The sequence below is a fragment of the Archocentrus centrarchus genome, unplaced genomic scaffold, assembly GCF_007364275.1.
Source record: "Archocentrus centrarchus isolate MPI-CPG fArcCen1 unplaced genomic scaffold, fArcCen1 scaffold_44_ctg1, whole genome shotgun sequence".
Lineage (NCBI taxonomy): Eukaryota > Metazoa > Chordata > Actinopteri > Cichliformes > Cichlidae > Archocentrus > Archocentrus centrarchus.
The window spans coordinates 2112591-2139038 of NW_022060270.1; the positions used below are offsets into that span (position 1 = coordinate 2112591).

General features: G+C 42.9%; 1 protein-coding gene across 1 annotated transcript in view; it reads right to left on the bottom strand.

Moving 5' to 3' along the window:
- clmna (calmin a) overlaps positions 1-21125 on the bottom strand; it is a 73562-nt gene extending 52437 nt beyond the window's left edge. Inside the window, exon 1 of the mRNA XM_030724996.1 lies at positions 20814-21125. Coding sequence (XP_030580856.1) covers positions 20814-20898 — 85 coding nt within the window. The 5' untranslated portion in view covers positions 20899-21125. The remainder of the gene's footprint in view (positions 1-20813) is intronic.
- Positions 21126-26448: the final 5323 nt, after the last annotated feature.

Here is a 26448-nt window from a genome sequence, read left to right on the forward strand (position 1 = left end):
TTTCAGATGATTGTCCTGTTTCATAACCTGAGTGCCCTTGAGCTTCAGGGCATGAACTGATGGTCAGACATACTCCTTTATGATTTTCCAGTAGAATCAGCAGAATTCATGGTTCTATTAATTATGGCAAGTCATCAAGTCCTGAAGCAGCAAAACAGCCCCAAGCCATCACACTACTTTTTCTTGAATGCTGTGCAAGTTTTTGCAAAATCTAATGGGACTGAAACCTTCCAAAAAGTTCAACTTTTGTCTTGTCAGTCCACAGAACATGTTCCCAAAAGTCTTGGGGATCATCATTAAAATCTGTGAGAGGATCTGAACCATTTAAGTGTGACAAATGTGCAAAAGAACAAACACACACACAAAAAAAATCACAGTTTATTTACAAGTATGATGGTTCAACTGAAAATCTAATCTCTCACAGAGAAATTAAGTTATGTGAGGTGAAGGCTTGTCTATCTCTTCCCAGCCATCCCTGCCAAAGTTTGGATTTCTTACTCCAAGATGTCCATGTTGCTAATCTTGGAAATTAAAAGAAAACCTCTTAGAAAAAATAAAACAAACTTCAAGTCTCAGCTAACTTAACAGACAACACAAAATGATCAAACAGCTGTTGAAGCCTTATATCCAATCAGAGGGAGTCCTGTCTGAACTGTTTGAGTCATCTGAGAGCTGGCTGATGTCACCGTGCATCAAACATCATCCACATTTCAGCAAATTATGCAAAACAGCCATTACATCAAGAAAGCTCATAGGCAGGGGCGTAGTGGCCATCGGGAGTTTCGGGAGGTTTCCCGAACGGCCGGTGATCAGATTGTTTAACCCAGTTAAGCACAGCAGCGGCCACGGGTGCAGACAGTGATGGTCGGTCGTGAACGTTTGGGCTCTAAGAGCTGGCTCTTCACTGAGAGCCGTTTTTCATCAGGAGGGGCTACAAACTCATTCCAGCCAGCACACCGTAGGAGAGGCGCGACACCCCCCTTTGCTGCCCAGCTTTCACTCTCAGTGCCTCCACTCTGCATTCTTAAAAATATATAATAAATTATTATTATTATTGGTCTGTTTGGTAGATTTGTCTGCAGTGTTTTGTTCATTTGTTTTTGTGTTAAATAAAAATGAAAAGTTTGATCAAAATATTATACAAAAGGAAGAATGTCTGCTTTGGTAATAGAACAAATACATAAAATCAAGCAAGTATAAGGCTTCTCATAGAGGGAACACTGAATTCAAAGGGATCTTACAAAACATTCATATTTGCCAAGTTAAGCTAAAATATATGAGGCTGCAGATGATCATAAATGAAGAGCCGTGCTTTCTTTGTCATTACACACACACACAGTTGTTTTAATGCTGCTGAAAATACATAGTGTTTTTATGCTGCAAATAAAGTTCTCTTGTTTTAAAATTATGGTTTGTCTGTTGTACGATCGGATAAAAGGCCTCTCCAAACCAAGCTCCCGAGATGAATTTCAGCCCCAGCCCGCCCCTGCTCATAGGCATGATACAACTGATGAGGACACACATGCTGACCGATACACAGGGTCAGTGATCAGAAACCAAGGCAGTGGCTTAGAAGACAAAAAACTGGGTGAAGCATCAAGAGATAGAACCACAGCAGCTCAGGCTGAATATGTGGAGTCCCTGTTAGGTGGTTAGGTGGGTGTTTTTCTGCTGCACTTATACCTCCTCAGTGAACAGCCCAGGTCAACCTGAGAGCATCTCTCTTAACAACCAGTGCTGAGGCACATGGCTCGGCACCGTTGCTGTTAAGCCTTTGGAGGCGCTCTGCTTCAGTGCATGTGTCATAAAACCAGCTTTTCCAGACAATCACAGACCGGCTGCAGACAAGATAGAAATGAGAAATATAAATAAAATAAATAAGGATCTGATATTTACAGTGAGCAAAGGCAGCATGAATGGCAATAAACAATTTATTTACAACTGAATGCAGTGTGCTAAAGCGGCGCAGTGGATGTGCACGGAGACTGCCTGTTGGGTTTGATATTGTCCATGTTCAGTAAAAGCTCTTTTTCAGTCTTGAGGTCCAGGCCTACAGTGTCCCGGAGCGCCTCCCAGAAGGCGCAGGTGCAGAGGCAGTGCCCGGGATGTGTGCTGTCTCTGATTATGGCTGCGGCCCACCAGGTGCAGCGGGTCCTGTATATGTCCTCCAGTATGGAGGAATTCATGTCAAAATCCACAACTGGGCAAAAAGATATTCCACTGAAATAACTTCACCATTTGGATAAATGAAATGTCTAATCTCAAGGCCCGCGGGCCACATCCGGCCCGCGAGATGATTTCATATAGCTGTTATTGATGTAAAAAGCGCTCCCACCACTTATACTACAAATCCCACAATGCACTGCGACAGATGCCGTGCAGGCCAAGACCTGTGCACCAACCCGTTTCCCGTGTTGCTGATGACACTCATCAGTGATCAGCGGATAAAAACACCGGTCAGCACTTTTTACAGTAACATTTAAGCTGCCTGACCCCCAAAAATGACCAAACGAAAAGTAGAAAACAGGTGGGAGGCAAAGGGCCTGATCACTGACATCGGAGGCAAACCCGTGTGTCTTTTCCCCTCCTGCAATGTGCGGGGAAAAGAGCGGATTGGTGGGAGAAGCTGCAGAGGGAGACCTGCACAGGTGAGCTGACAGTGCACCACTGCGTCACACAGCAGGAAACGCTGCGCAGCAAAGTCCTGAAGACACAACGCGTCATTAGCACCGTAACACAGACAGTGAGCTTTGTAAGAGGCAAAGGTTTAAATCACCGACAGTCTTTCTGGAGGAAACAGTTTCTGAATGTGGTGACGTGCCTGATCACACAGGTGAGATGAGCTGCCTGCGGAAATCTGTCAGCTCATAGAAAAGTGAAGGAAAAGTCTCAGCAGGGCTGTGAGAGCCGGCCTTTCTCTGCCGCACAATGAAGCATCTTAATGTGTTAAACCTGCAGCTTCACGGACGGGACCACGTGATCACGCACGTGATGCAGTGAAAGCTTTTCAAGTAAAGCTGCACCTGCGAGAGGCGCAAATGCAAAAAGGGAATTTATGCCACTTTCCATGTTTCCAAAAAAAAAAAAAAAAAAAAAGGCCGTGTCTGCACCGCTGTTTGCAGCTTTTTGCTGATAAGCTGGACACACTGCGTTTTTCCAGCTGTGAAACGCAGAAATTCAAGTCACAGTTTTTACCTGAAAAAAATTGTAAATTTTCATCAGTTTGAAATATTCTCATTTTTCCTGATGTGATTTTTGAAGAAAAATATCATTTTATATCTTATTTACTGTGTTGAGGAAAACGTTACAGTTTTCTGGCCATTCAAATTCATATTGCTGATTAAAATATTTTTAGTTTTAGATGTTCAATAAATGTTAATCCTGGTCGGCCGCGACTCAGACTGTGTTTTCAGTTTTGGCCATTCTGGGATTGAGTGTGACAGCCCCGCTCTAATGGTTTGTAGTCTACTGTAAAGGGACAGCACAACCTGAAAGGTTTTAGTCTGCTTTCAGGCAAACAGCTTTGGGGAGTAGATGGTCAATTATATCCTCTCAATTTATCTAAGTACACTATTTGGACAAAAATATTGGCCACAGGACTTAATCTGACTCCAGGCATTTTCAGTATCATTGTCACAGGTGTGTAAAATCAAGCACCAGCCTGCAGTATGCCTCTGCCTTTGTGAAATAATCAAAGTGTGGTGCTGTAATAGGATATTGTTGCAACAAATGTGTCCATTTCGTGTCCTGCTAGACCTTAATGCAGCACTTAATACATATAGAGATTACAACACACCATTGTATTGAAGGAATTGCACTGCACTGGTCTGTCTGATAGATTCCAGCCTGTACCAGAATGGATTGTCATCTTTTAAGCTACCTGTATATGTCTGTGATATTTAAGGACTTTAGATCGAATTCTTCATTCATTATTTAGTAGTGACTCAAACAAAATTCTGCCATGGATACAAATTTTAGTGAGCATTAAGTTACATAAGGGCAACGTACGCTGAACGTGACATGTGAACCAAACGTAGGACACAACATGGCATTCGCAGAGGAGGGTGAAAAATTAACTTAATATATACAGAAATCAAAGACGTGGGATTTATAACAAATCTCTTTTGTAAAACAGATGCTGTTTTATGGCTGTATGTAACAATGTTCATGCAAAGTTTCATTTAGATTGGTCCACCTGACAGGGAACATACAGACATATATACACACGCTAAGATCATTATAGTACGCAGGACTGCTCACTTTCATCTGCACAATATTGCTAAAACTGAAAGGATCCTGAGTCTCAGTAATGCTGAAAAACTAGTTATTACTTCCCATTTGGATTCATTAATATCAGGTTGCACCAAAAGCTTTGGATCGAAGCAACTGTGAAAACTTGACCGTCTAAAAGAAATGAAGAAATTGTTGAAGGAAGAGAAGAAAGCAAAGAAGGAGAATACTAGAAGACACACGTAAAACAAGCATGAACCTTGGATATGCATTCACTTGATGTAGAGTGCTTCAGCAGGTCTACCTGTGGTTGGCCTTATTTCTCCCAGATCGGTAACAAAGCCTGTCAACTTGTCTGTTACAAACAAGTGTTTCTAAATGAGAAGTGATCTGGCCTCTGCAGTGGGAGAGCAGAGGGTGTAGCCTATTGCCTTTTTCATTTTTATCTTAAATTGAGATTGTAGCTCTGTGTACTAAGCATGTGTGTTGGTTGGGTTAATACTACTAAGATGCATGACAAACTGATATGACAGGAAGATTAAGAAGTGACATGAATGAGCTCTGATAAGTGGCTGTTTTTCACTGATTACAAATGTCTGTGCCACCTAGTGGACTCCCTTCTGTTTCCATGAAATGGCTGATAAATCTGATAAAAGTTGCAATATTCAAATCTCTCTATTCTTATAGGCAACTGTCCAGCTATGCTATTCAATTCAATTCAATTCAATTTTATTTATATAGCGCCAAATCACAACAAACTGTCGCCTCAAGGCGCTTTGTATTGTGGGTAAAGACCCTACAATAATACAGAGAAAACCCAACAGTCAAAACGACCCCCTATGAGCAGCACTTGGTGACAGTGGGAAGGAAAAACTCCCTTTAACAGGAAGAAACCTCCATCAGAACCAGGCTCAGGGAGGGGCAGTCATCTGCTGTGACTGGTTGGGCTGAGGGGAGAGAAAAGACATGCTGTGGAAGAGAGCCAGAGATTAATATCCATTAATGATTAAATGCAGAGTGGAGTATAAACAAAGTAAATAAGGTGAATGAGAAACAGTGCATTATGTGAACCCCCCAGCAGACTAGGCCTATAGCAGCATAACTAAGGGATGGTTCAGGGTCACCTGATCCAGCCCTAACAATAAGCTTTATCATAAAGGAAAGTTTTAAGCCTACTTTTAAAAATAGAGAGGGTGTCTGTCTCCTGAATCCAAGCTGGAAGCTGGTTCCACAGAAGAGGCGCCTGAAAGCTGAAGGCTCTGCCTCCCATTCTACTCTTAAGTATCCGAGGAACCACAAGTAAGCCAGCAGTCTGAGAGAGAAGTGCTCTGTTGGGGTGATATGGTACTATGAGGTCTTTGAGATAAGATGGGGCCTGATTATTCAAGACCTTGTATGTGAGGAGAAGAATTTTAAATTCTATTCTAGGTTTAACAGGGAGCCAATGAAGAGAAGCCAATATGGGAGAAATCTGCTCTTTCTTTCTAGTCCCTGTCAGTACTCTAGCTGCAGCATTTTGGATCAGCTGAAGGCTTTTCAGGGAGCTTTTAGGACAGCCTGATAATAATGAATTACAATAGTCCAGCCTAGAAGTAATAAATGCATGAATGAGCTTTTCAGCATCACTCTGAGAAAGGATGTTTCTAATTTTAGAAATATTGCACAAATGCAAAAAAGCGGTCCTACATATTTGTTTAATATGTGCATTGAAGGACATATCCTGGTCAAAAATGACTCCAAGATTTCTCACAGTGTTACTGGAGGCCAAAGTAATGCCATCCAGAGTAAGTATCTGGTTAGACACCATGTTTCTAAGATTTGTGGGGCCGAGTACAAGAATTTCATTTTGATCTGAATTTAGAAGCAGGAAATTAGAGGTCATCCAGGCCTTAATGTCTTTAAGACATTCCTGCAGTTTAACTAATTGATGTGTGTCATCTGGCTTCATTGATAGGTAAAGCTGAGTATCATCTGCATAACAATGAAAATTGATGCAGTGCTTTCTAATAATACTGCCTAAGGGAAGCATGTATAATGTAAATAAAATTGGTCCTAGCACAGAACCCTGTGGAACTTCATAATTAACCTTAGTGTGTGAAGAAGACTCCCCATTTACATGAACAAATTGGAGTCTATGAGATAAATATGATTCAAACCACTGCAGTGCAGTACCTTTAATACCTATAGTATGCTCTAATCTCTGTAATAAAATGTTATGGTCAACAGTATCAAAGCTGCACTGAGGTCCAACAGGACAAGAAGTCTGTGTAGATTCTCAGTCATCCAGGTCATAGTAGTCTCTGGAGCTTGAAAAAGGTGACTGGACTTCTTTTTGTTTCTTGAAGACGTTTCACCTCTCATCCGAAAGGCTTCTTCAGTTCTCAACCAAATGGTGGAGAGACCCAGGTATTTAAACCCCTGTGGGCGTAGTCCCCTGGAGGTGGTTATGACCCTCTATTGATCATGTGCGTGAACACATGTGCCCAGGTGTGAAGGGGGCGTGGGTCATATTTAATCAGTGGTTTCAGTTGAAACCAATTTAGGACTCCGCTCCATTGTTTCCTGTGGCCTATTGAGGTCACTGGAACAAAGGTGTGAATGGGGGTTGAGACGTCTGGGAAGGGAGCTCAGGACAGCACTGTAAGCGGGGGAAAGTTGGTGACGTAATCCACCTCCTCTGTTCAATGATGGTTGTTCACAGTGGACATAGATGGCTTCTTTCACTCCTCTTTCAAACCATCTGTTTTCCCTGTCCAAAATGTGAACATTGGCATCCTCAAAAGAGTGCCCTTTTTCCTTCAGATGCAGATGTACTGCTGAATCTTGTCCTGTCGAGGTGGCTCTTCTATGTTGTGCCATTCGTTTGTGAAGAGGCTGTTTGGTTTCACCAATGTAGAGGTCCGAGCACTCTTCACTGCACTGAACAGCATACACTACATCGCTGATCTTGTGTTTGGCGGGTTTGTCCTTGGGATGAACCAGTTTTTGTCTTAGGGTGTGACTTGGTTTGAAGTATACTGAGATGTCATGCTTGGAGAAAATTCTTCTGAGTTTCTCTGACAAGCCTGACACATATGGGATGACAATGTTGTTCCTCTTGTCCTTCCCATTCTCTGTAGTTTGTGTTTGGCCTTCATTCCTGTGCATCTTAGCTGATTTGATGAAGGCCCAGTTGGGGTAACCGCATGTTTTGAGGGCTTTCTTAATGTGTGTGTGTTCCTTATGCTTCCCTTCTGCCTTAGAGGGAACACTTTCCGCACGGTGTTGTAGGGTCCTGATCACCCCAAGTTTGTGTTCCAGAGGGTGGTGGGAGTCAAAGAGGAGATACTGGTCTGTGTGTGGGGGCTTCCGGTAAACTTCAATGTTGAGGCTTCCATCTTCCTCGATAAGCACCGCACAGTCCAGGAATGGTAACTTGTTATCTCTGGTGTCCTCCCTGGTAAAACGTATGTATTTATCCACTGAGTTAATGTGACGAGTGAAGGCTTCTACTTCTTGGGTTTTGATTTTGACCCAGGTGTCATCTACATATCTGTACCAGTGGCTAGGTGCCATCCCTTTGAAAGAACCAAGAGCTTTACTTTCCACTTCCTCCATGTAAAGGTTGGCTACAATGGGAGACACTGGGAAGCCCATGGCACATCCATGCTTCTGTCTGTAGAATCCATCATTGTATTTAAAATATGTTGTGGTAAGGCAGAGATCTAAAAGTGCACAAATCTGATCTGGGGTGAAGCTGGTTCTGTTCAGTAAGGAATCGTCTTCCTGTAGTCGTCTTCTGACGGTCTCCACTGCCTCAGTTGTAGGTATGCAAGTGAAAAGTGAAACCACATCAAAGGACACCATGGTTTCATCTGGATCCAGTACAAGATTCTGGACCTTGTTAGTAAAATCTGTAGAGTTTTCAATGTGGTGGGGTGTGATGCCAACAAGCGGTGATAAGATGGTGGCGAGGTGTTTGGAAATGTTGTAGGTGACCGAGTTTATACTGCTGATAATGGGTCGAAGTGGGACTCCTTCTTTGTGGATCTTTGGGAGTCCATAAATGCATGGAGTGGCTTCTCCAGGGTACAGGCGGTAGTAAGTGGGGCGGTCAATGGCTTTTTCCTTTTCAAGTTGTTGCAGGCAGCAAACAACTTTTTTCTTGTAGTTGCTTGTGGGATCACGTCTCAAGACCTCATAAGTATTGTTGTCACTGAGGAGTGTAGTAATTTTGTTGTGGTAATCCGATGAATTCAGCACAACCGTGCACCTCCCCTTGTCGGCTGGCAGTATGGTGATGTTTTGATCCTTGCTTAGGGCTGTGATGGCCTTCTTCTCCTGAATGGTGAGGTTGGATGGAGGAAGTCTTGCACTGGAGAGAGTGGCTGAAACTTTCATCCTGATCTGTTCTGCTACAGGATGAGAAAGTTTGTTATTTCTTATAGCGGTTTCTGTTGCTGTGATGAGGTCTACTATAGGAAGCTGTTGTGGGGCTATGGCAAAGTTGAGTCCTTTGGCTAGCACATTTTCTTCTGGTTTGGTGAGGACCCTGTCTGATAGGTTCTTCACCCACTTTCCTTGGTTTCCATTGCTTATCGTGTCGTCCTGTTTGTTAACAGATGAATGGTATGCCTTGGTTTGCAGAGTTTGAAATTTACGTAGTTGTCTTTCCTTGCCTTTGATGTGTTGTGCGAGCTGGGCTTTGTCCACAAATGTAGAAACTTCTTCTGCGATGGTGTGAGGTAAGAGTGATGAGAGTTTCTGCTGCGTCTGGTGGATTTTGTTCTGGAGTGCATCTATGGTGAAATGGACCTGTCTTATCCTTTCACTTAAAAGGTGGTTCTGTGCTCTCCATAGAATTTGGTCAGCTCTATGTCCTTTTACTGTGGACCCAAGGTGCAAACTCTTGGGAACCAGTCTGGACTGTCTGCATCTCAAGTTGAAACGAAGGTGGTTCCTGTAGTCCGCTAGCTTTCTTGAGTCCCTTTCATACTCCCGCACCAATTGAAGGGTGTTCCTCCCAAAGTGCAAGGCAATATGTCTGTGTAGATTCTCAGTCATCCAGGTCATAGTAGTCTCTGGAGCTTGAAAAAGGCGACTGGACTTCTTTTTGTTTCTTGAAGACGTTTCACCTCTCATCCGAAAGGCTTCTTCAGTTCTCAACCAAATGGTGGAGAGACCCAGGTATTTAAACCCCTGTGGGCGTAGTCCCCTGGAGGTGGTTATGACCCTCTATTGATCATGTGCGTGAACACATGTGCCCAGGTGTGAAGGGGGCGTGGGTCATATTTAATCAGTGGTTTCAGTTGAAACCAATTTAGGACTCCGCTCCATTGTTTCCTGTGGCCTATTGAGGTCACTGGAACAAAGGTGTGAATGGGGGTTGAGACGTCTGGGAAGGGAGCTCAGGACAGCACTGTAAGCGGGGGAAAGTTGGTGACGTAATCCACCTCCTCTGTTCAATGATGGTTGTTCACAGTGGACATAGATGGCTTCTTTCACTCCTCTTTCAAACCATCTGTTTTCCCTGTCCAAAATGTGAACATTGGCATCCTCAAAAGAGTGCCCTTTTTCCTTCAGATGCAGATGTACTGCTGAATCTTGTCCTGTCGAGGTGGCTCTTCTATGTTGTGCCATTCGTTTGTGAAGAGGCTGTTTGGTTTCACCAATGTAGAGGTCCGAGCACTCTTCACTGCACTGAACAGCATACACTACATCGCTGATCTTGTGTTTGGCGGGTTTGTCCTTGGGATGAACCAGTTTTTGTCTTAGGGTGTGACTTGGTTTGAAGTATACTGAGATGTCATGCTTGGAGAAAATTCTTCTGAGTTTCTCTGACAAGCCTGACACATATGGGATGACAATGTTGTTCCTCTTGTCCTTCCCATTCTCTGTAGTTTGTGTTTGGCCTTCATTCCTGTGCATCTTAGCTGATTTGATGAAGGCCCAGTTGGGGTAACCGCATGTTTTGAGGGCTTTCTTAATGTGTGTGTGTTCCTTATGCTTCCCTTCTGCCTTAGAGGGAACACTTTCCGCACGGTGTTGTAGGGTCCTGATCACCCCAAGTTTGTGTTCCAGAGGGTGGTGGGAGTCAAAGAGGAGATACTGGTCTGTGTGTGTGGGCTTCCGGTAAACTTCAATGTTGAGGCTTCCATCTTCCTCGATAAGCACCGCACCGTCCAGGAATGGTAACTTGTTATCTCTGGTGTCCTCCCTGGTAAAACGTATGTATTTATCCACTGAGTTAATGTGACGAGTGAAGGCTTCTACTTCTTGGGTTTTGATTTTGACCCAGGTGTCATCTACATATCTGTACCAGTGGCTAGGTGCCATCCCTTTGAAAGAACCAAGAGCTTTACTTTCCACTTCCTCCATGTAAAGGTTGGCTACAATGGGAGACACTGGGGAGCCCATGGCACATCCATGCTTCTGTCTGTAGAATCCATCATTGTATTTAAAATATGTTGTGGTAAGGCAGAGATCTAAAAGTGCACAAATCTGATCTGGGGTGAAGCTGGTTCTGTTCAGTAAGGAATCGTCTTCCTGTAGTCGTCTTCTGACGGTCTCCACTGCCTCAGTTGTAGGTATGCAAGTGAAAAGTGAAACCACATCAAAGGACACCATGGTTTCATCTGGATCCAGTACAAGATTCTGGACCTTGTTAGTAAAATCTGTAGAGTTTTCAATGTGGTGGGGTGTGATGCCAACAAGCGGTGATAAGATGGTGGCGAGGTGTTTGGAAATGTTGTAGGTGACCGAGTTTATACTGCTGATAATGGGTCGAAGTGGGACTCCTTCTTTGTGGATCTTTGGGAGTCCATAAATGCATGGAGTGGCTTCTCCAGGGTACAGGCGGTAGTAAGTGGGTAGTAGTAAGTGTCCTGAGCTCCCTTCCCAGACGTCTCAACCCCCATTCACACCTTTGTTCCAGTGACCTCAATAGGCCACAGGAAACAATGGAGCGGAGTCCTAAATTGGTTTCAACTGAAACCACTGATTAAATATGACCCACGCCCCCTTCACACCTGGGCACATGTGTTCACGCACATGATCAATAGAGGGTCATAACCACCTCCAGGGGACTACGCCCACAGGGGTTTAAATACCTGGGTCTCTCCACCATTTGGTTGAGAACTGAAGAAGCCTTTCGGATGAGAGGTGAAACGTCTTCAAGAAACAAAAAGAAGTCCAGTCGCCTTTTTCAAGCTCCAGAGACAACAGGACAAGAACAGAGATGAGTCCACTGTCAGAGGCTCTAAGAAGATCATTTGTAACCTTCACTAATGCTGTTTCTGTACTGTGATGAATTCTGAAACCTGACTGAAACTCTTCAAATAAACCGTTCCTCTGCAGATGATCAGTTAGCTGTTTTACAACTACTCTTTCAAGAATCTTTGAGAGAAAAGGAAGGTTGGAGATTGGCCTATAATTAGCTAAGACAGCTGGGTCAAGTGATGGCTTTTTAAGTAGAGGTTTAATTACAGCCACCTTGAAGGTCTGTGGTACATAGCCAACTAATAAAGACTGATTGATCATTTTTAAGATAGAAGCATCAATAATTGGAAAGACTTCTTTGAACAGTCTAGTAGGAATGGGATCTAACAAACATGTTGCTGGTTTGGAGGAAGTAACTATTGAAGTTAACTCTGAAAGATCAACTGGAGCAAAAGAGTCTAAACAAATACCAGCAGTGCTGAAAGCAGCCGAACATGAAGAATAATCTTTGAGATGGTTATGAATAATTTTTTCTCTAATGTCTAAAATTTTATTTGTAAAGAAATCCATGAAGTCACTACTAGTTAACGTGAAAGGAATACTCGGCTCTACAGAGCTCTGACTCTTTGTCAGCCTGGCTACAGTGCTGAAAACAAACCTGGGGTTGTTCTTATTTTCTTCAATTAATGATGAATAGTAAGATGTTCTAGCTTTACGGAGGGCTTTTTTTATAGAGCAACAAACTCTTTTTCCAGGCTAAATGAGCATCTTCTAATTTAGTGAGACGCCATTCCCTCTCCAGCTTTCGGGTTATCTGCTTTAAGCTGTGCGTTTGTGAATTATATCACGGAGTCAGGCACTTCTGATTTGAAGCTTTCCTTTTCAGAGGAGCCACAGTATCCAAAGTTATACGCAGTGAGGATGTAAAACTATTGACGAGATAATCGACCTCACTGGGAGCAGAGTTTAGGTAGCTGCTCTGCACTGTGTTGGCACTGAAGAGCATAACAATGAAGGAATTAGATCCATAAACTTAGTTACAGCACTTTCAGAAAGACTTCTACTGTAATAAAACTTATTCCCCACTGCTGTGTAACCCATTAAAGTAAATGTAAATGTTACTAAGAAATGATCAGACAGGAGGGGGCTTTCAGGGAATACTGTTAAGTCTTCAGTTTCTATGCCATATGTCAGGACAAGATCCAGAGTATGATTAAAGTGGTGGGTGGGCTCCTTTACATTTTGAGAGAGCTATGCAGCTATACAGTGTCTTACATCACAACATGAATGAGATACCACCACTGTGGAACGCTGATGAAAGCAGGCAAGAGTTTCTGGTTGTTTTTTTTGTTTTTTTTTTCCAAGTTATGTAACTTCACAGATTTGCACCCTGCTTTGCATTTAGAGCTGTGTAAGTACTGAAGAAATGTCTCTGCGTCCTGTCACTTTATCAGGCCGGTGCTCTTCACTAATTATTAAAAGAATCTGTTCATGAATCTCTTAGCTCCTGCATTAACATGGGATGGGATGAAAGATTCTGATACAAAGATACCATCACCAGAGTCTCTATAGCATAGTTCCCCTCTGGTGCCTTTTTCCCTCATTAGTCGAATAACACCACCGATTTCTCATCACCTCCTCCAAAGGAACCAGGGTCTTACTTATCTCCTACATGTTCATCATACAGTATGTCAGCCCACACTTCAGCACTCCCACACTGAGCAAACTGTCACTAAGTTTATGTCTCAATCTGCTGTTTTAGTTTGTCAGACAATGACAGTCTGAAGAAGGGTTACCATCTTTGGTAAGGCACAACAGAAAGGTTTTTCTAACGTGAAATCTATTGATTTGTAATAGAAAAATTGATTTACCAATTTAAAGCCTTCCTTGGATGGGAGCACAATGAGCACATTTCATTTACTAATGACCTGATTTATGTATTAGTATTTCATGTCAGCTCAGTGTGAAAGTCTCTTCTGTCTTTTGCTGCTCTCTGTTTCACTGTGTGTGGAGTCTAATTGTCCATCGGAGGAGTTTAAGTTAATATTTTAGTCAGAACAGAAACAGAGTAACAGGAATATTTTTCTGGAGGTCACCATCATGGATTCTTGCATGTTTGTGGAACGTGTTCACATATACTCACAACTTAGTATATTATATACAAAAATGTATGCAAGGCTGCATATAAGTCTAAGTCTACAGCGGTCTACACCTGTCTTCGATATGATAAGGGCTTTAGTGACTTTATGCACCTTGTTAATTACAAATATTTTAGGTATAATGATCACAAGTCAGTCCCCTTGCTGGATCAGGCAGGAGTTTCTTTCAAATTAGCATGTTTTGTTACAGAACTGCAAGTTTTAGAGTTGACTGGATGTTATGGAAAATGGATTGGTTCTTATATTGAGCTTTTCTGCTCTACTTTGAGCACCTTATCCAACATGCCTCATTCACCCATTCATACAAGCACTTCCTTCTACAGCTACACGCTTTCTATCTGACATTCACACACACTCATACTCCAATGGTTGCATTGCAGAGCAACTTAAGGGTTCATTGTGCCCAAGGATACTTTGGCACGCAGACTGGAATAGCCAGGAATTAAACCACCAACTTTCTGATTAGTAGGTGACCTCCTGGGCTACAGGAGTAGCAGTGTGTGCACCATGTGCACGCACACACAGTAATACTCTGTTAGTCTGTAAGTTTCAGGCTGAGGGTTTGTGTAGGGAAAGCTTTTTTTGCTCTAAAGTAAGTTGGCATCTGAAGTTTCTAAGTGTCTTTCCCCACAAACTGCAAAAAGAATGAGGAATGAACTCAAGAGAAGGGACCTTTGTTGACCTCCGGGATCCTCATAGGAGTGAGTGTGTGGAGACTCAGGCTCTGTGCCTTTCACCCTGTTCCTGAATGTAGGGGGACTGGGCAAAGGTTCAAGAATGCCACATTCAGCCCAGTATGAGCAGCAGAGGGTGTTTCTGTCTCCGTGTTTTGGCTCTTGCTGCTGTTTGTAGATGCTCAGACAGCAGAAAGTCAACACAGTCCGAGGACTCCTCTTCTTTTGGTTTGTCTGAACTCTCCCTGACATGCACTGGGTTCTAGTGGGAATCCTTCACGCACGTTTCTGCCTCTCAGATTAGATGAAGATGTCTTCTGTGCAGGTGTGGACTTGTGTACAGTGACAGATGTGGCGGCACACACCCTTCCAAAAGCCATTAAAGGCTCTTTTAGTGTTTTCACATGCTGCAGTTACACTGGTTAACGTTACACCTCAGAATTAAAAAAGAACTAAATTAAATACAAACTGAGACTCAACATTTATTTTTGAGACTGACATGGAAATATCTTTCAGTCACATGACTTTTTTATAAGCTCTGTGCACACAGAGTCCAAAGCTTGCTGACTAATTACCGTGTTCTCCTTTTATGTAATAATTTGTGCACAAAGGTAGCATTTTGTGGTTTCAGGGAAAAATGCATGCTGTGAGGTGTTCAGACCAACAAATAATACTAAGAATGAAAATTATAATAATACATGCTACAGGAGGCTTGTTAGGAAGCTGGGCTGCTTGTGAATGTCATGGAGTGCAGACGTTCTGGAAATGGTAGAAAACAATCAGACTGTGAGATCAGTTTACCTCATGAAACATCCATGTCTGTTTACTGCAGACGAGACTGTGAAACTTTGTAAAAGAGTCCGAAATGAGTCAATGAGTGAGTGAAGCTCACTTCTGTCCAATAACAGCGACGCTGAGGTGAGTGGTTGAGGAGTTCTGCTGACATTTTTCTGACTGCTAACTAACGACACCCTCCACAAGGAAGGTAAGCCACAAGGTCATTGCTGAACCAGCTGGCTGTTCAGAGTGCTGCATCAAAGTATATTAATGGAAGGCTGACTGGAAGGGAATTTGACAGGATGACCCTAATTTTGAGAGAACTGTCAACAAAAGTCAAATCAAGAAGTTGGGAGAGCATCACAGGCACTGGACTGAGGCTGTGTCAGAGCATCAGGAGCCAACAAACACAAAAGGGGCTACAAACTTTCATTTTTCATTACTATTCATCCTTTATGCCCTATTAAAGTTTTCTACAATTCTTTGGGCTTAAAGGAATCTAACAGATTCCAAACAGCAGATAAAGATTGACCAGGAAAAGCCCTGAAAATAAACTTCAGCTGAAGTCAACTGTGTTTGAAAGGTCAAGCACAGAACAGTACACTATGAGTCACACTGTTATCAAAAATGAACACCTGAGGCAACTGTGCAAAGATTAGATTTGAGTATGAACAACCCTGAAAAAACAAACTATATGTCAAACAGGGGGATGAAGCTGGATCCTGGTCACTGCCCTGTGGATAGTCCTGGACATGTCATAGAAATCACTCTCACACCAAATGAACTTTTATTACAAAGACTCAGCACATCATAATCAAGTTTACTATCATGGCAGGATTGCTGTATAAACTAGCAGAATGTAGTGCTTCAGCAGTGTGGCACTTCAATGTTAACTGTCCTCAGAAATCTACAGCGAGGTAGGAGAGAGCTGTGTGGGACGTGTGATGTGGGAATGCTCAGTATTGTGCACAGAGAGCTGCTCTCTCTCTCTTTCTCTCTCATTATGTGTTATGTAACAGCCCCCAGGCCATTGTTTTAAAGCGATAGCTGCTCTTAAAGCTTTCATGCAGCCACTCATCAGAAGGCTCCTGCTCATCTGTGGGTACTGTAGACAAAAGGGACCAAGGACAAAACCTGTGCATTTTAAGAAGCTGGAAAAGGTCCATTGCAGGCTTCTCATTAGAGCGCCTGCTCCTGTAGAGACAGCAAAGCTTATGGGCTGTTCATATCCCTCTGTGCCTTAGAATGTACATTTGGCCAAACAGTGACGCACATCATTACATCGTTTTAAATCCTCCCACAACATTTCATTGGGATTCATACCTGGGCCCTCATTTTCTTGGTGGATTTGCTGTGGAACAATAACCTGGATCAATCAATTCCACCCAATGAAATCCTGTTTGTTGTTTATTCAGTGTGTGAAAAACTCAGTACACAAACTGCAGTTACACAATTCAACAAGCTGCTGTCTGTGACATCCTGTTAAAACTCTTACTATGAATAAATATCAGGCGCGCGGTTGTTCGGTTTGATGGAACAGCCCCACACCTGCGTGAAAGGCCAACCCTAACCTGGTCGGCACTCACTGCATCGATCACAGATCTAACCTGCGGTTCATAGTGCTGTGACACACATCCAGAGCTAAGTCATTTTCACATACTTATGGCTTTACATTTCAGTAAATGGAGCTCACTTTCCAGTCTGAAATTTTACAGAGATGTGGGTAAAAGAGTGGGAAACTCTGCCCACTGTTTTCTTAGAATCTGCTGGAGCAGAATATTTATTTATTCTCTTTAAACTGACCACATGTTGTAGTGTCAACCTGTACTGCAACAGCTTGAAACAATAAGACTTCCTGGAGAAAACTTCAAAAAAAAAAAGTCACTTTTCTTCCTGTTTGGACTTCTTCTATTCCTAAACCAGCACTGCTGTGGAGGTGTTCCCTGAGTGGAGATCCTGATCATTCAGGAGAAGACTGCAGCAAGCATGTGACCCCCTCATGCGGGAGTCTGCTAGGGTCCAGGTGGGTCTAATGCTGTGTTTCCATTAGTACCAGGTACCAGGTAACAGGTACTTTTTTAGTACCACTCAGCTGGGGTTCCGAGTGATCCAAGGTGATCCAAAAATGTGACCTCAAAGAACAGTATGTCACTGATTGGCCACCAAGTGTCGTCACTAGCAGAGTTGTGAGAGTGACGCCTTCACCAGAATCAACCGCGCCATTTTAAACCCGACAGCAAGAAAATGGAGGCACGCAAAGCACCACCACCGTGATCGAATGACGCGGTGCAGACATTTCTGTGCTTGGTAGGAGATAAGATGAGAAATGAGAAGGTTTATCATGAGGTCTCCAAGCTAATGGCTGCTCACGGGTACCATCGCACAACACAGCAGTGTAGACAAAAAGCTAACACACTCTGAGTCGCATACAAATTACATCATGAGACCTCTGCCCACTTTGCTATATCGACTCCACCCACACCGGGGTGGTCCTCAATTGTAATGAAAACAAAACAAAACTGTGGTGAGTCGAGTCGATCTGCGCTGAGTGGGTACTAATGGGAATGCAGCATAAGTAATTCAAATGAATTTTCCTTATTAGAGTGTTATTAGAGGGGTTTTTCCTTCTCATTGTCACTAAATGCTTGCTCATAGGGGTTGTGTGATTGTTAGGGTTTCTTTCTAACATTGTAGGGTCTTTACCTTCCAATATAAAGCACCTTGAGGAGACTGTTGTTGTGAGTTGGCGCTAGATAAATAAAACTGAATTGATATTTGCAGGAAGTCTTGTGTGAAAACAGCTTAATTTACTACTCTGGCTTTTTAACTCTTCAAGTGTTTTTGCTCCACTCTCTATAATAATCTTAATCCACTATCAGCTTGCAGCTACTGTTCAGGAAGTCACATATGATAAAGCCTGAAGTCTTTGTCAGTTTTGATAAGCAATGAAACTAGCAACTATTTAATATTCAAAGCTGCCCATATCACAAAGATGCCCACAGAGACAAGTCTCCTCAGCTTTACAAACCTTCAGTTAACCTTTTAGATTCTCAAAATTACAAATGTACTCCAAATAAAAAGGTTAGTGTCATCTGGCCTCCCCAGCAACCAAACAGCTCATAGTCATAGTTATCAGTTAGCCTCTGAACATAATGAAGCATTTAGCAGCTAGATCTTTTTTTCAGGCGTTGGTGGAGACCAAACCCGGAGCTTTAACTACTGGAATTTTGATTTCTATGTTGTACTTTAAATTAATACTACTGTTGCTCAGTGTTTGTTGAATGTCTAAATAAAGTGGCCTTTTTTGTTGTAAGATATATGAAGTTGTAATTATGGGACTCTGAAACCTTTCACCTCAGTTCAGAGCCAGCGGTCGGTTTAGAGTTCTTCTCGGGACAAACAGCGAACATGACTGACTTTGCAATCTGCAATGAAAATATACTGTAAGAGCAGAAACTGTGGTTTCTGAACATAACACGAACTGATGGTTAACACAAATCAGCATTTAGGCCTAATATTTTCACTGCATATACAGCATATTTACCATGAGTCTGGGTTAGTTAATATGAGCCATGTTTGCATCTGTTTGATTTCATTGTCAAGCATACATAAAATGTTTTTAACCCTTGTAATTAAATATAAGACAATTACATATCATTTATGTATGTGAAACATGTTGGGCTGTAAGGAGTATTACAAATTTCCACGTTTGTGTTGGACAAATACACAGCTCATGGTAATATTCCATCCAGTTTCTATCTTATCCAGTTCAGGGTCACGTGGGGGCTGGAGCCTGTCCCAGCTGTCAGGGGGCAAAAGGCAGGATGTACCCTGGACAGGTCACTGTTCTATTGCAGGGCTATTGATACTTTGTATTGTAAAAGGACTAAAATGTTACTGCAATTAAAACATAAATATATAAATATTGATGGAGTGTTTGAAACTAATTTGAATCTTCGGGGTAAACTGGGTTAAAGCTGAACAAAGCTTTCTTTCTCAGCACACTCATTAAATCAATTACTTCCACTTAAAAGAGCAATTGTTCTTAGTCTGCTGTTCTAATCTTTGAGACGTCCTGTTTGGAAGCTGCCAACATATTTATTAAACATTCCCACGAAGAGGATTGCATCAGTTCAAATGGGATAACGGCCAACAGACCCCAGGCTGTGCTGTCACTACACTACTCATTTAAAATCAAATGTGCATAAAAAAACTGTCCTTGGATATGAAAATGAAGCCTGTAGCAAAGCACTGTAAAAAAGGTCAAAGGCTCATAAACCCACGGCTGGATCAGATGTGTGTTTCTAAATAATAAAACACAGCTTTCTGCTCATGTGGTGTAACCTGTTTCATTGGTTTCACTTTGCATTTTAGGCTCTTATTCATCTGCATTAGCCAAAGAAGACATGCGGTGACTGCAGTGGAATTAAATATCCAAAATGTTTTCACTGTTCTCACCGACATATAGTTTTGTGTTAAATGACTTCAAATCCACATCAGGTTCTGCTGTTTCACATGTGCTCTGTGACTGGAGAACAGGCAGAGAGAACCATTCTTCCACCCACAGTATCAAAAAATAGACTAACGCACCTACACAAGCAGGGGAGTTGTCTGTACAAATCAATGACCATCACCAACTAGCTGGTTAGCTCACACATTCACGCCTGCTTGCTTATAATAAAACTACAAGATCACCTCCTCTGTGGACTGTTGATTAATCAGAAGAAAACAAACTAAAAAGTGGTCGAGATAACGAATACTTTAACACTGCCTCAGGCTTTCAGGCAGACTCCAATTAAACTACAACACATTTCTGGGGGAGCATTACATTATTTGGGTTTTAGGCCCAAAGTGGAACTCATTCAATGGGGTGAAAAATATCCAGAGTTTGATATTTTGGACAACTGTAAACTGTAACTGTTTCTTTGTTTTTATTACACAGTTACAAGATTTTACTCAGCTGAAACTTTCCTGTATATTTAATGTGGATGTTCAATCAGCTGTGGATGTATAACACATGTGCCATATCACATCCTGTCATCCTCCACACTAGCACACCCTGACTGAGTTTAAATGTCAGCCCGGGTCATTTTACCTGCTCTAAGGGAGTACTGATAAAAGGACTGGGTGCTTTTAACAAATGTGGCAACAAGCTGACCAGCTGTAGGATACCTGTACACACACACACACACACACACACACATGCACGCACAGTAAAATAAATCTGTTTATCTGAACAAAGGATACTGTGTGACCATCTTGGACTCGGATCATTCGGACTACATGTGAGTAACAGTAATTAACTCGTTACTGCAGCTCTATAATCGCTGTCTTTGCACATGTGGATTCGAACCCAGGACCTTCTTGCTAACCACTACGCCACCGTGTCCTGTAAAGAGTCTGCCTTCCAGGGGCCAAATACAATGTGAACTTCACTAAATACCTTGCACACAGCAGAGCGGGCACTCTATTGTGTGTCGATTCCTGGGTGCTCACAGTCACGGAGGGCTCCTAAGGGCACAACAAAGCGCTGAAATACGGACCTGTTTGAGAGCCGGATTTGGAAAGTTTGGAGCGGCTCTGCACTGTGATAAGCAGCCAAACACAACAAATAGAAAGTTTCTCACAGACGATTACAGATTACAGCCATGTTCCACGCAGCGAGTCTCTGGACACTCAGCCTGCGCTGTGGCGGTGTATGCGTGGACAGGCCATCCGCACAGCTCTGTGCCATCAAAGCAGAGTTAAAGCTCCGGAGACGCCGGGATGTTCCTACCTTGCAGGTTCTGCACTCGAATGTCGCTGATCTGTCCGATAAACTCTTCCCGCTCGAACCAGTCTTCCCACTCGTGTCCAGCCATGTGGAGCCGCTGAGAGTGCAGAGATCTCGGACGGGAATACTCAGAAAGCTCCCCCGGCTAGAGAAGGAGAAGCTGCTGCTGCTGCTGCTGCACCGGGATGTCTATTTTCCGGTCGTCCGAGTAGGATCCATGCAGATAACGCGACAGTCTGACTCAGTGAGCGCACATAGCGGCGGTTTACTGCCGCAGAGCAGCGCCACAGACTCCGGACAGATGAGCGCAGAGCAGAGGAGGAAGGAGCTGCAGCACCTGGTTGGTATTTTCGAGGTGGGATGGAGCTGATTCAGTGCCCGCCCACCTCTCTCTCTACACACACACACACACACACGCACACACACACACAGAGGTAGTGGAAAATAACTGATGGTGCTAAACGAAGTACTTAAGAACAATTCTTAGTTACCTGTAGCTCATAAGGCGTTTCCAGGGGGAGCAAGCAGTGTGTGTGTGTGTGTGTGTGTGTGTGTGTGGTGCTGCACAAGACTTTTAAGGTATCTAAGCCTGGACAACTGTAAAACATTATTGTAATAAATGAACAAAATGACTTTGTATTCAAGTTAAAGTTATAATCCTGTTGAAGTAGCTTAATAATGCAAGAGGTAAATAATCAATAATATCTAAAGTAAACACATGCATGCTCCTTTTCAGAATCATAAACATTACTGAATCATTGCAGCTGCTGATCGTTTTAATTACTCATATATTGCTGGGTAACTTGATCTATATCAGTGCAATTTATACTCAAAGCAATTAGAAACACATTCTTTAAATGTTCATAAATATTATGGAGGACAAAGCACAATATTTGCATCCAAAATATAGTACAGAAGAAGCAGAAAGTAACATAATTTACTGCACATTTGGGCAGACAGGCTAACATTCACATCTGGTCACTGATCATTTTTTATCCAGTATTTGGAAATTCTTTAATACAACAGCTGAAATGATTATTATTCCATCCATCCATCCATCCATCCATCCATCCATCCATCCATCCATCCATCCATCCATCCACCCATCCATCCATCTGCTTGTCCAATTGAGGGTTGGGTTGGAGCCTATCCCAGCTGCCGCAGGGTGAGAGGCAGGGTACTCCTGGACAGGTCACCAGGCTGTCACAGGGCTAACAGCCAGAGACAGACAACCACCCACACTCACATTTATACCGCTAGCCAATTTAGGATCACCACCTAACCATGACCCCACTGACTGGTCAGTGGGGTCATGGTTCTGACCTAGGACCTGCTGTGAGGCAGTAGTGCTAACCACTGCACTACTGTACTGAATTATTATTATTATTATTAGGGTGATCACATGTTCTATGAAAATGTTTCCATGTATGTTCTGTCAGTGCAGGTGCTCCTCTGTCGTGCAGTAAGAGGTCACCACAGCTTCAGTGGGGTCACAGAGCCAGACTTCCCAATCAGCTCATTCAGTTTGTTGGTGTCACCAGCTCCAAGGTTTCATGTTCAAGGAACAACGTTTGCTTGGTGACATTATAATATTGGAAGAATATGAAGAGTATCCCAGCAAAATACACACGACCAACACAATAATCACATCACAGTATTTTTTTGTCATTCTCTCTTATTCTGTAGATCAAGAAATTTTTTCTTTCATGAATATTTGACAACTTGACAGTAACAATTCTGCCATAAACAGCTTTACTGAGATCACATTTTCTCTGCAGCCAGATCTTTGAGATCTTCATAAAATGAAGTTCCTAATTTCTGTGTGCAAGAGTTTAAATTGGTGGCTGAGAGAATTAATACTGACAAACATATAATTTCTCCTTCAGCGCTGTCTCCTGATATTGTTATTCCTGTATTTTATTTGCACTGGTCTAGTGCCAGCTGCTCTCAGTGTGCCTCATCAGTAACATGCAATAAAAGCTTTCTAACAAAACAACGTTAAACCAAACCTAGCCAAAGAGAGAGGGACAGAGAAGCTGGCAGGGAGGGCTTGGAGCTGAGTTATTCATTTTTGCAAATATACAAATTAAAGCTGGTGGCGTAGCAGACTTGAAACACTTCAAACTGCTGACACAAACTGCTATCAGCTTCCTCTTGGCTACGTTAGCTTTCCTATGAGCAGCCACTGCCCTGTTACCAGTGTGCGCTGTGCAGAGCAACATAAACTGAATAGAATAGTTCAGTTTAATATTATGCTTGTGTAAAAGTCATTGCATTCCAGTGATATAAGAAGCACTTCAAAGGACCTGCAGTGGGTGCTTGTGTAAACGAGTTCTAATTTGCTGCACTAGTTTGGGTTCCCTTTAATTTCACTGTGCATGAAGAGCAGCTAAACGAGGCTTTGATAGTAACTGTGATGCAGCTCTTTCAGCACTGCTCTCATTAAGGCCAGACTGAAGCAGCATCTGGTCTTTGTACACTGTCACCCCATGGGAAATGAGGATCATGTTAGTGAAGCATGTGTTTACACTTCAGACAGACCGTCATGTCCAGTTTACAGCTGAACTCTGGTGTTTAGGTGGTGCCGTAGGAGTAGTTCTTTTTTTGGGCTTGGCAATTTGAATGTTTGAAAGATGATGAAAAATGAAAAGGTTTAGGTTCAGGTTTCTCCCATGTATACTAAATATGAACATTTTAGAACAATTTAGCACTATATTAAGTGTAATATGACATAACACTCCCTCGTCAAGGTCAAATATGTCTCAGTTCAGGGAGCAACACCATATGTATTAACTACTTTGGTCCACAGCAATCTGAACAATTACAGCAAAACTGCTCACAAACTGTCCTCCTCTGCCAATAGGCCTGTTTGTCTCCCTCTACCTGCTGTCTTCCTCTGCCTGTCTGTCTCCCTCTGCCTGCTGTCTCCCTCTGCCTGTCTGTCTCTATCTGCCTGTCCCTCTGCCTGTGTCTCTCTATGCCTGTGTCTCTCTCTCGTCTGCCTCTCCCTCTACCTGTCTGTCTCCCTCTGCCTGTCTGTCTCCCTCTGCCTGCTGTCTCTCTCCGCCTCTGCCTGCTGTCAGTCTCTCTCATCTGCCTCTCCCTCTGCCTGTCTGTCTCCCTCTGCCTGCTGTCTCTCTGCCTGTCTGTCTCCCTCTGCCTGCTGTCTCTCTGCCTGTCTGTCTCCCTCTGCCTGCTGTCTCTCTGCCTGTCTGTCTCCTTCTGCCTGCTGTCTCCCTCTCTCATCTGCCTCTCCCTTGGGTAAGGGCATCTTCCTGTTCCAGCACGTCATCAGCTGACGCACCTGTAACCATTCACAATCTGCTTCCTGTTCTTCACCAGATCGTACCATCTAATAGTGTGGTAGTTTTACTCAGACAAGTTAAGTTTTACCATTTCCTGTGGTTTTTTTTGTTTGTTTGTTTGTTTGTTTTTTTGCCAAAGGCTTACATATCCTTTCTCTTCTCCATTACAGATTTCTCCCATGTGTGTCTGCTGGTGGCTCTGGTCTAACTTCTCTCCTGTATTGTTGTTGGAAACAGACCTTTGCTGAAAAGTCCTGTGTGCATTCCTGACCTCTGCAAATAAACCTTTTATCAGCTGTTAAATTATGTATTTGGGTATAATGCATAATGTAACATCTTTTGAATTTTCGGTTTTTCTGCATAAATATCATCTATATTATCATCTGATTTTTAAGTCCTTAAAGTAGATACACAAAACCACATTTAAAAAAAAACAAGGCAAATTTATTAGACTTGGACAAATATTTATTGCAATAAACAATGATCTTATATTATTATTGAATTCTGCATTCAAATTGTAAAGGGACATGTCAGGACATGTTTCTCTGAACTGAATCTTAGGAAGCCAGTGTACTCCTAATGCTGGTCCCAAGACAAATGGGAGTAAAATCTTTGCCAAATCAAACATTCAACTCAAAAATAAGATTTCCATCCTGGATCAGCTGAGGACCAGGTTAACAGTGATCACGTCCTGTGCTACTACTGCTGGCCAAAGACCGAGGATGTAGTGAAGGAGGACATGCAGAGGGTTGGTGTGATGGAGGATGTCAGGGATAGGGTGAGATGGAGGCAGGTGACCCCTAAAGGGAGCAGCCAAAAGAAGAAGAAGAAGAAAAAGAACCCAGGACCCTCCTGCTGTGAGCATCCACACATACCACACCAAGCTGCATTATTATTTCACTTTTTTCCTTTGTTTCTCGCCCTGTTGAAGTACGGGAGTGGACGCATCCTAGCTACATTGTATACTTTGGTCGTATACCTTCACAAAAATATGGGAGCAAAGAGAAACAGCTCACCTGTCTTTGTCCCGAGTTAAAAATGACAACTTCCAAATACCTGTGAAGCCCACAGACATTGCATCTGTATGCAAGTAAAAATGACACGGTATAGTTTTTGAAAGACTTATAATGCTGGGACTATTTCCCGACAAATTACATCTCAGTGCACTGAATGTGCAGCTTCCTGAAGTCTTGTTACTATGGTGAGGTTGTTAGGTTTGGTACCACAGTTGTTAACAGCCTCCCAGTGAATCATACCTTTGCTATTAACTGTTATTTATGCTCAAGTTCAGTTACAGCTTCAAAGCACATGTGTGATATTATACAACAAATAACTGTAAATACTTTTTCAAAAAAGAATTTATTCCAAAACTTGTGAAGTATATGCTCTGTGTATCTCGCCCCACAAAGAAACCCACACAAACTAAAAAGCAAACTGGTTTTTCTATAAATAAACAGAGAGAGGGGATATTTTCAGAAAAGGGGCACATTTGCATACTGGCTCACATTAGCCAGTGCAACAGCTAAGAGGTCAGCATCTCCTCATCTGCTATCTTTTACAGAGCACAGTCAGAGCACCAAAGCCCACACAACACAAAGCAGAGGCAGATGATACATAACCATTTCAGAGAGCAAATGCTAATCCTCCCACTGGTGTTTGTGAGGCGAAAGCCACTGAAGTGAATGGATCAACCTTAAAGCTGATCCTAATCTTTGGTGAACTAAACTGCAGGCCGATATCATCTGGAGTAATCTGTTTACCAGCCATCTGGCACATTTGACTACTCCCAGATGTCCTCAACAAATAATCAAATTACACAGCAAGACTTCCACCACAACTATCTATTTCTCAGAATTACTGTCATGCAATCGGCACACAGTGTATAACATCCAGTCACAATATGCTAACCATAGTTCTGCAGGATGTTTCACTGCTGTCTGCTCTTAAATGTGGCTGTGGCAGCAGGGTGTGGTTTAGGGCACGACTGCAGGGGAGGGGTGGGGCAGTGGGTTCAGGGAAGGATGGGCAGCGTGCAGCTGCCAGCAGGAGAATGATAGTGTGTGTGTGTGTGTGTGTGTGTGTGTGTGTGTGTGTGTGTGTGTCCTTTTTTACACAGTAGCTGGCAGGAGGAGAGGAAGGATGGTGCAGAGCAGAGCTGGGGAGGACACCTGACCGCACAAGGAAAAGTGGGAAAGCCAAGAGAGAATAAGGAAAGCAGTCAAACACTCAGCGTGTCCGTAGTGTGTGTTGGGGGACGAAATGGAGACACTTGTGTCACACTGGCACCCAACTGTCCCCGACACATAAATCACAGACCTGCAGCAGGTGCAAGT